Source organism: Leptonychotes weddellii, chromosome 4, assembly GCF_054177405.1.
Source record: "Leptonychotes weddellii isolate Sample4059 chromosome 4, ASM5417740v2, whole genome shotgun sequence".
Taxonomy (NCBI): domain Eukaryota; kingdom Metazoa; phylum Chordata; class Mammalia; order Carnivora; family Phocidae; genus Leptonychotes; species Leptonychotes weddellii.
Window position 1 is genome coordinate 38,624,512 of NC_138372.1, and position 11,017 is coordinate 38,635,528.

The following is an 11,017-nucleotide window of genomic DNA, read 5'->3' on the forward strand; positions in this document are numbered from 1 at the left end:
TCAGCGGAAGTGATATTTGAGCCAAGTCTTGAAAGATGAAAGATATATTATGGATATATTCCTTGGTGTGTCGTCCTGATTTCTCTCCTCATTTCACACCCCACATTCTGTCCTTTGACAAATCCAACTATCTTCCAAATATATCATGAATTCAACCATTTCTCTTCACTTCCATTTCTACCATTTGGACTAGACTAAAAGTGATTTCTCTCCTGAATTATTGTGGTAGCCTCTGAACTGCTCTCTTTGCTTCTTTCTTTTCCTTCTTGAAGTTTATTTTAAACACAGCTAATAGAATAATCCTAGTAAAAACATAAGTCAGTTCATGTCATATCTCTGCTCAGAATCTTTCTATGGCTTTCTGTCTCCAAGTAAAAGCTAATTCTTTACAAAGACCCTATGATCTGGCTCCCCTGTTACTTCTAACCTCATGTCTTAGTACTACTCTTGTTGTTCCCTCTGCTCTGGCTCTCACTGGTTTCCATGCTATTTCTCAAAACCTCCACGCATACTCCCATTTCAGGGTCGTTGTGTCTTCCACCCTCTGCCTAGAATGGTTTTCCCTTAGATGTCCACACAGCCAGCTCTCTTACTTCCTCAAAAGTTTCAGTGAGGCCTTTCCTAAGTAGCCTTACCTAAAATTCAACATTTCATATTCTCTCTTTACCTGCTTAATTTTTTTCTCTATAGCACATACCACATATTTTACTTACTTGTTTGATTTATTATCTGTCTTCCACACGACAGTGTAAACTCTATGAGAGTGGAGATATTTTTCTGTTTTGTTCACTACTCTGTCTCCAGCACCAGGAACAGTATCTGGCACAAATCAGGGGCTCAATAAATGTTTGTGAGTGAATAAATGAATATTTCTGTTGTGCTAGGTACTATAAGGACCCAGAAAATACTCATTACAGTATAGAAATTACTACAGGATAGAAATATGTTATAATTCTAGAAGATAAATGCCAGATAGTTGTGATCATATTTCCCAAACTCTTGTTTCTTTGCAAAGTGTTGTCAGAATTTACAACTAGGCACCATTTCCAAAACACTCAAGTGTAATTATTATTCTGTATCAATTAGGAATTTTCCCGTTCTTTCTCACCTACCTAAATTGTAGCATCAGTTCCCAGCTAGAGCTCTGAAACTGCCTGCACCTCCGGGATTCATTCATGGAAACCTTTTGTGTGTTTTCAGGTTTGAAGCAGCCAAGCTTGTCATGCAGTGGCTCTGCAACCATGAGGATCAAAACATGCAAAGGATGGCAGTTGCTATCATTTCCATCCTGGCTGCCAAGGTATCTGAACTCCTATTATTGAACAATTTTCTGTAGGCAGCTATTTCCTGTTACAGTTACTATTTTCCCCAAAATCTGGGTGCCAGAGAAGTTAGCCTCTTTGCCAGCCTGTTTATTCAAGCTACATTCAATATTGCAGAATTCCATGTTGATCAGAGATTTTAGTCTGACCTTTGGAGTCTGTTGCGGTGAATGATATTAAACTCACACTAGTGAGTTCTTGGACATTTACTTTGTCTTCTGCTTGCTTGCAGCTTTCTACAGAACAAACTGCACAGCTTGGTGCTGAGCTCTTCATTGTCAGGGTAAGTCTATTATCTCCTCTGTGCAGACCACTAGACAGTTTCCATTTTCATTGTTTTCAGGCAGTGTTGTGTATCTTCTGACATTTTATATTTCAAAACATTATTTTCATTACTTCTAACTGGATGTATTCATTTATTTTTATAGAGGCAGCTTTATTCCTTAACAGAGATGGAAAGAGCCCTGAACTAGGAGTCAGATGACCTAGGATCTAACTGTAAAGTCAGTTTGTGAACTTAAGACAAATTATGTGAACCATAGGAGCTGAAATAAGCCTTAAGATCCTACCTAGACCTAAAATTCTGTTATTTTGTTATTTATGAAGAAAATGTAGAGACTATTGTAGGCATAAAATTGTGCTAGATGCTTTGGGAAAAAAGATAATTTAAATAATTAACAAATAATTTTGCTTGCTTACACTCAGTTAAGGAGATGATACAACAAACAGTGAAAAGTTAAAAAAGCTTTACATAGAATAAATATAAACAGTGTCCTAGGGAGGACTGGAGGAAAAAGTCTAGTTCAGAGTTTCTTGCTACAGTCCTGGCATGAGGTGTTGAAACAGTAATGGTAAATGAAAAAGTCAAATGAAAGACTCCCTCTTTTTTCTTTTTAAGATTTTATTTTTAAGTAATCTCTACACCCAACATGGGGCTCGAACCCACAACCCCGAGATCGAAAGTTGCACGCCTCACCGACTGAGCCAGCCAGGTACCCCAAAAGACTCCCTTTTTCTGATTTACATATTATGTATGTAATGAGAAAGTCATTCCTTTGATAAATATGTGTAGAGTACTTACCAGGTACCTAGCACCTTACTAGACGTTAGGGATTCGCATTGAATTATATCTGAAATTTCTGTCCATAAGAAGTACTGGAGAAAATAGCTATCTAGACATGGTTGTAATACAGTCTAATATGTATAATAATAGCAATATGAATGAAAAGAGTAATGTAAAGAGAGGAGAAAGCTGTGGTAGTATAATGGAAAGAGTAGGAATTCTGGAGTTGACACATTTGGGTTTATTCCCAATTCTATCACTTACTAGCTTGGGCAGTCACATAAATTTACTTAGGGTGATAAACTACTTTGTACAGTTATTATGAAGATTAAATGAAAAGGAAATTAAGATTAATTGAAGGGGAGGCACCTGGCTGGCTCAGTTGGTAGAGCATGAGACTCTTGATCTCTTGGTCGTGAGTTCAAGCCCCACATTGGGCATAGAGCTTACTTTAAAAAAAAACCAATTATTTGAAGTAATATATGCTAAGTGCTTAGCACAAAATACAGTATATGTTAGATAAGTAGAAAAGGATGCTGATTTTATTTATTTTTTCTATTTTCAGGGATGACATTTTAGTTATAAATACGGCTTTTCATTGTTATATATGTGTTTCAGTAATTTTGGTTGAGGGTATATTCAAAGATTTTAAGGAAGTAGTGCACTTATATGCTTTGGGAGAAGATTAAACTTAGTTTAAGCAGGAATTAGTAGCAGTAGTAGTGGCAGTAGTGATGATGATCACTAGCTTTTTTTAATCTCTTATCACCTACAATTTATAGATGAGGAAACAAAGGATTAAATTGGCAAACAGGGTTACATAGATGCAGATTCTAGTGCCACACTCTTAGCCACTATGCTATTAAGTTACATAATTGCACTGAGATGTTTTTATTTCTAAAAATTTTTTTTCCTGAATTGTGTGTAACTTTACAGAATAGTGTTCATTAATGTTTTCTTATATCTGTTTGAACAGAGCTCCCTTTTACCCCCAAAACTATAATCTAAAAATGGAATTATGGGGTGCCTTATCTAGGTCTCAAAACATTCATCTTTCAGACTTAAATTTCTTAGGTTAAGGCTATGATAGAAATAATTTACAAATGGAATTTCAAAGCTTTTATCTTATTCAAATCCAATATAGACTTTAATTCTCTTACTATTGTATATAATTTGTTTGTTCTTTATTTTCTTAAGGAAAACTTGGAATTAGATAGAATTAGGTCTTCCAATTCTTATTTTCTCTTACTAAGTTGACTATGATCAAATTACTTAATATTTCTCAGACTCAATTTCCTTTCCTGAAAAATGGACATAACAATACTATAATATAGGATATAATTTGCTGATACTTGATAAATGTTAGCTTCCTTTCCCCTTCTCCCCCTCCACTTTTTTTATCCCAGGATCTGAAATGAATATATGATGTGACTGATTGGGTAAGATAGTTTTCCTAAGCTTTAATCAAGCTTTAATCATTTTGGTTTTTATTTTATTTACAGGGTATTAGATTATAGGTATCATCAGAATAATAAAGTATTTCTGAAGATCCTATACTTTTGTTGAAGGAAAAATCTGATCCAAGAAGATGTTTGTTGTACTTATAAAAATGTTTATAGGAAATGTTTTAAGCCATGAGACCAATTTTCATGACTTGTGATTATCATCACTAATTATAACAGTTTCATGATGAGAAATTCATTCTGTTTTTCTTCTTTCAGCAACTTCTTCAAATAGTGAAGCAAAAAACCAATCAAAATTCAGTGGACACTACTTTGAAGTTTACTTTGAGTGCACTTTGGAACCTCACGGATGAATCTCCAACCACTTGCAGACATTTTATTGAAAACCAAGGGTTAGAACTCTTCATGCGGGTTCTAGAGGTTAGAATGGGAATTTAGCCTATAGTTTTGACATTGATTGATTTTAAGTATTCATTTATTATATTTGGTTCTTTAGGTAGTTATAGGTTTCTCTTTCTTTTTACAGTCTTTCCCAACTGAGTCATCCATTCAACAGAAAGTCCTAGGACTTTTGGTAAGATATAAACATTTCCTGCTAAATTCCAAGCTGTAATTAATTATTTTCCTTCTGAGGTAATACGTTGAAAGTTATTTCTCAAGGTGACTGGGTGGCGCAGTTCGTTAAGTGACTGACTCTTGGTTTCTTGGTTTCAGCTCAGGGTGTGATCTCAGAGTTGTGAGATTGAACCTCACGTGGGGCTCCATGCTCAGCACAGAGTCTCCTTAGGTTTCTCTCTCCCTCTCCCTTTGCCTCTTGCGCATCCCCCTCCCCCAAGGAACACACACTCTCTCTCAAATAAATAAATATTAAAAAAAAAAAAAAAGGATGGGGCGCCTGGGTGGCTCAGTTGGTTAAGCGACTGCCTTCGGCTCAGATCATGATCCTGGAGTCCTGGGATCGAGTCCCGCATCGGGCTCCCTGCTGTCAGCAGGGAGTCTGCTTCTCCCTCTGACCCTCCCCCCTCTCATGTACTCGCTCTCTCTCATTCTCTCTCTCTCAAATAAATAAATAAAATCTTTAAAAAAAAAAAAAAAGGAAAAAAGTTGCTTCTCTATTTGTAAACACCTAATGACATTAGAAAAAATATACACTATAATAAAGTGAGAAAAGCAGGCTATAAACAATGTATACATATTAAGATTTCACCACATTAAAAGGAAAAACATAAATTACATACTTTATTATATATTGTTTGATATAGTACAAAGCTTCACTGTGAGCAATTTTACTTTTATAATCAGAAAAAAAAAAATCTCATGAAAAAATGTCACTAACTGGGGCACCTGAGTGGCTCAGTTGGTTAGGTGTCAGACTCTTGATTTTGGCTCAGGTCATGATATCAGTCTTGGGATCGAGCCCTGTGTCTGGCTCTACACTTGGCAAGGAGTCTGCTTGGGATTCTCTCTCTCTCTCTCCCTCTGGCCCTTATTACCCTGCTCACACGCCCTCTCAATAAATAAATAAATAAAATGAGTTAATAAATCTTTAAAAAAATGTTACTAACCTCTAACTGTTCTTACATGCTATGTTTGGTAATTAATAATCAGTACTTAAAAGGCTGCTTAAAAAATTAGATATTCCATAAATATATTGGATATAGATTAAAGTGAGCCCTCTAGGATTTTGAGGCAAAGGTGAAGGAGCAAATGTTTATTTATTTATTTATTTTTTAAGATTTTATTTATTTTTTTGATAGAGAGAGACACAGTGAGAGAAGGAACACAAGCAGGGGAAGTGGGAGAGGGAGAAGCAGGCTTCCCGCAGAGCAGGGAGCCCGATGTGGGGCTCGATCCTAGGACCCTGGGATCATGACCTGAGCCGAAGGCAGAGCTTAACCAACTGAGCCACTCAGGCACCCCGGAGCAAATGTTTATTATGCTTAATCACTGCCATAGGAAAAGTGCCTATGTGGTGAAAGCTATTTTAGAGTCGACCTCTGCTCTTGAGAAATTAGATAATAGGAGGCATAAATGAGTGAGTAAAAAAGGTTGTAGATTAGTGTTTGTTTTACAGATGCAAGAGTATGAGATACTAAACAATGAGAGATGGATTTTTGGGAAAGCTAAGGGCTGGCATTTAAAGACCTATCTATTCACTATAGCTTTAGTTATATATAAAGTAGAAAATGTAAAAAGATCCAAATGCCCAGAAATAGGGAAGTATTAAACAGATCATAGTATTTGATTGTTTTATTCAAGGTTCATAGGATTACTAGATACAGAAGTTGGTTCACATCACCATAAGAGGAAAAGTGGAATTCATTTTAAATATTTAGAGAGCTTTCATAGAGCTTTAGAAATGCTTTTTTAGGGTGCCTGGGTGGCTTAGTCGTTAAGCGTCTGCCGTCGGCTCAGGTCATGATCCCAGGGTCCTGGGATCGAGTCCCACATCGGGCTCCCTGCTCTGCGGGGAGCCTGCTTCTCCCTCTCCCACTCCCCCTGCTTGTGTTCCCTCTCTCGCTGTGTCTCTCTCTGTCAAATAAATAAATAAAATCTTAAAAAAAAAAAGAACTTTATTTTTGTTTTAATTAATCTATACCCCCAACATGGAGTTCAAACTTACAACCCCAAGATCAAGAGTTGCATGCTCTACTAACTGAGACAGACAGGTTCCCCAATAATGGCCATAATTCTTTTGATGTTCTATTTTGCTCTATTCCAAATCTTTCCTTTGTTTCTTGTTTTAATAGTGGTGTCTTTGTTGGGGGGGGGTGGCGTTCTTTTGTTTGTTTGTTTTTACTTTTTTTTTTTATCGGATACTATCTCACAGTATGAAGTTTGGGGAGGGGAGTCTATCTACTGTTGTGTTTGATGATTCTTACTTATTATGGATTGTATTCATTGCGAATTGTAATTTAGCACTGTGATGTGTCATCTTTCTGGGGCTTTAAGTTCCAAGTGTGTTCTTCTCAGAGGGTTTGTTTCTTTACTTTCCTTTTTTTCTTCCTTTTCTTGTTTTTGTCACTATAAAAATGCTATGTGAAAAATATAGGGAAGAATATGAAAAACGAATGTGAAATACCTTTTCTTTTTTAAGATTTATTTATTTATTTATTTATTTATTTGACAAAGAGAGATGCAGCGAGAGAGGGAACACAAACAGGGGGAGTAGGAGAGGGAGAAGCAGGTTCCCGCGGAGAGGGAGCCTGATGTGGGGCTCGATCCCAGGACCCTGGGATCATGACCTGAGCCAAAGGCAGATGCCCAACGACTGAGCCACCCAGGCGCCCTTTTCTTTTCTTTTTTAAGGATTTTATTTATTCATTTGAGACAGAGAAAGCATGAGCAGTGGTGAGGGGCAGAGGGAGAGGGAGAAGCAGACTCCCTGCTGAGCAGGGAGCCTGACGCAGGGCCCGATCCCAGGACCCCAGGATCATGACCTGACCCGAAGACAGATACTTAGCCAACTGAGCCACCATGCGCCCCTGAAATGCCTTTTCTTATTTGAATGTGTGAGATTAGAGAGGGGTGATGATTAATCATTGATGCTGGTGAAAAATAGATTATACACATTCTAAAGTGTATATAGTTAAACTTGTCTCTTCTATCCTCACTCTTTTTCATATTGAAGAAGAAAACTTGTTAGTCCTTACAAAGTATACATTTGGACATGATGCCTTTCACTTTCATTTATTATAGAATGACTTAAGCTAGGGAGTGAATAGTCTCTTAACAATCAAAAGCTCAGGGTCCTGGTTCCTAAGAAATGGAATCAACGTGTTAGGAAGAAAATTGCTATTTTATAGTAGATCAAATGAAGTTTTAAGAATAAGGATTAATCTTCAGAATAGTAAGTTGGATCTTAGATCCTTTGGAAGATCAACAACAGTCTAAATTGGAAACCCCTCAGTTGTTTCCCATGTGAACAGAGGTCTTCTTATGTACTGCCTAGGGAAGCCATTCTAAGAAGGAACAGAGACTGCAATTATATAAACATGTATTGGCATATGCACAAATGTGAAGACTGTTATTATTAAGCACAGTGGGTTCCTTCTTAGAAGGTAAAGGGTCATTTAGCCATTTATTATTCATAATACTTTAATTTTTATATTTTCTTTTTTTCAGAATAATATAGCTGAAGTACAAGAATTGCATTCTGAATTAATGTGGAAGGATTTCATAGACCACATCAGTAGCCTCCTACATAGTGTTGAAGTGGAAGTCAGTTACTTTGCAGCTGGGATTATTGCCCATTTAATATCTAGAGGTGAACAAGCTTGGACATTGAGCCGTAGCCAGAGGAATTCTCTTCTGGATGATCTGGTAGGGTCATTTGGTATTTCGTAGAAGCATACAAACAACATTTATAGTAGTTAAACTGTCAGAGTCTCGTAATGCAGCAATGCAGTGCTAAATAAATATTGTGTTCTGTCTTGTGTGTCTTGTGTCTTGCAGCATTCAGCTATTTTGAAATGGCCAACTCCAGAGTGTGAGATGGTAGCATACAGGTAATTAACAAGATAATTAATATTAAGCTAGTAACCTAGTCATTTTGCTTTCTTAGAGATCATTCCTACTAGATATATAATGTATTTTTCCCTCAGGCATCTATCTTTTTACTGACTTTTAAAAGGATCAGAGTATTGTTACTTTTTTCTACTACCTGTCATTCATCAGTTCTTCGCTCATTCCACATTTATTGAAGACAGTGCCAAGGACTTGTTCTGTGCTCTTGAAATTCAAAGATGAGTAAGACATGGTGCCTACACACAAGAACCTTACAGCTGGGGTGCCTGGGTGGCACAGTCGGTTGGATGTCCAACTCTTGGTTTCAGCTCAGGTTGTGATCTCAGGGTTGTGGTTGTTATCCGAATACGATCCTTTCTCAAATGGCTAAGACAAAGAAAAGATGTTCTATAGTTCACTTATAGTTTGAAAATAGTAGATGAAATTTCTAGAATGAAAAACTCAGGAATTTTGCTTTAGAAAATGACACTAAATATAGGATGTAACTTTTACTCTTTTCTTTTGAAATTTTAGGTCCTTTAATCCATTTTTCCCATTACTTGGCTGTTTTACAACACCAGGAGTCCAGCTATGGGCAGTTTGGGCCATGCAACATGTCTGCAGCAAGAATCGTACGTACCAAAAAGAACTATGTTTTTCTTTTTTCAGTGAAATTCTTAGGCAGGAAAACCATTTCTACGTGGTATATTGAAGTGATTTTTTTAAGGATACAGATTTTAAAAGATACAATGTAAGAGAATCTTTAGGGATGCCTGGCTGGCTCAGTTGGTAAAGCATATGACTCTTGATCTCAGGGTCATGAGTTCAAGCCCCATGTAGGACAGCAAGATTACTTTAAAAAGAAGAAAGAGGGACGCCTGTCTGTTAAGCATCTGTCTTTTGGGGCACCTGGGTGGCTCAGTCGTTAAGCATCTGCCTTCAGCTCAGGACACAATCCCAGGGTCCTGGGATCAAGCCCCACATCGGGCTCCCTGCTTAGTGGGGAGTCTGCTTCTCCCTCTCCCTATGCCCCTCCCCCTGCTTGTGCGCTCGCTCTCTCTCTCAAATAAATAAATAAAATCATTAAAAAAAAGAGCGAGACAGAATCTTAAGTTATAAACTAAATTTATTCTTTCAGAATTAGCTTAGTAATACTAGATACTGAATGACAGTGGTGAATGAGGCACTGTTCTGACCTCATGGAGTATGAAGATTAGGAGCCTACAGTGAGTCCATATACAAAGCAAAAGTTTTAAGGCAATCCAGTGTTTATGGTTCATTCCAGTGCCCAATCCTCATCCACACAAAATCCCATTGTTTAATAAGATACTGCTTTCAGCACCCATAGTCTCTGGAGAAGCAAGAATTTAGATCAGATTCTGTATTACTCTTTTTTGAGGGTTGTGATACAACTCTTTGTTGTTTATTTATTAATAAAAACTCATTCCATAAATGATTTGAAACATTACACAAGAACAGTTTAATTGTAAAAACACTTTGAGTATAAATTAAAATATTTGAAATTAGAAATCAGGACACAGAAAAATAATTTGAAAAGAAATTAAAGATTATAGGGAAAATAATAGAATGTAAATATGTAGACCATACATGGTGATTCATGTTCTTTTTGTGACGGGGCTGCAAATAATCAGCTACAGGATTCTCTTTCCATATAAGGAGGAAAAACTATTCCATATCCTCATGGGAAAGCTTTTCTGAGCAATTAACTACAAATTAAATTTCTTTTATAGAACCTCGATAGTGGTGATATTATAAATGGCCTTATATAGGAAATGCGAGTGTTGTTTTTAACAGTAGTCTTGTAGAAAAGAGCAGTAACATTTTATTAGATACTTTCTTATTCTTTGATGAAAACTCAGTGCATACTGCAAAAAGGGGACTCAGTAAAAGCTCTTTTCTGTGGGATAGACAGGGGAGGAGTGTTTAGGGAATGGGATGTGACAGACAAAACTGCTTTGTACCCAACTAAACTTCTACCTGGAAGCTTTTCGGACCCTTCCTACTAAATTCCCAGTTTATTCATAAACATAAGCTGTCTCTGATCCAAAAATTTCCTCCTTTTATTGTCCCTACAGGTTCTGAGAACTCCCTAGTTTCTTAACAGCCTATCCCATGTTATACCCAGCCTCTAATCTCTAGGCTTCTTTCCTTATTACTCAAACAATGGGCTTTTCACAGTTTTGTAAGAGAAGAGAAAACATAAAGAATAGTGTATTTTCATATAAGTGGGTTTTTTTTTTTTTTTTTATGACTACTTTTAGGTGTAGGTGTTCTTTTAAGTTTACTCTGTGGAGTGACCACCCTGAAAAATTTATTCTAAAATGCACTGTGGGGGGGGGGGCGGTGCCTGCCTGTCTTAGTCGGTAGAGCATGCAACTCTTGATCTTGGAGTTGTAAGTTAGAGCCCCACAATGGGTATGGAGATTACTTAAAAATAAAATCTAGAGGGCGCCTGGGTGGCTCAGTTGGTTAAGCGACTGCCTTCGGCTCAGGTCATGATCCTGGAGTCCCGGGATCGAGTCCCGCATCGGGCTCCCTGCTCGGCGGGGAGTCTGCTTCTCCCTCTGACCCTCCTCCCTCTCATGCTCTCTGTCTCTCATTCTCTCTGTCTCAAATAAATAAATAAAATCTTTAAAAAAAAA

General features: G+C 37.2%; 1 protein-coding gene across 1 annotated transcript in view; it reads left to right on the forward strand.

The window, feature by feature from the left end:
• ZYG11B (zyg-11 family member B, cell cycle regulator) overlaps positions 1 to 11,017 on the forward strand; it is a 67,372-nt gene that overhangs the window by 47,393 nt on the left and 8,962 nt on the right. Inside the window, exons 7-13 of the mRNA XM_031025262.2 lie at positions 1,201 to 1,300; positions 1,555 to 1,605; positions 4,107 to 4,268; positions 4,375 to 4,422; positions 7,974 to 8,171; positions 8,304 to 8,356; positions 8,889 to 8,986. Coding sequence (XP_030881122.1) covers positions 1,201 to 1,300; positions 1,555 to 1,605; positions 4,107 to 4,268; positions 4,375 to 4,422; positions 7,974 to 8,171; positions 8,304 to 8,356; positions 8,889 to 8,986 — 710 coding nt within the window. The remainder of the gene's footprint in view (positions 1 to 1,200; positions 1,301 to 1,554; positions 1,606 to 4,106; positions 4,269 to 4,374; positions 4,423 to 7,973; positions 8,172 to 8,303; positions 8,357 to 8,888; positions 8,987 to 11,017) is intronic.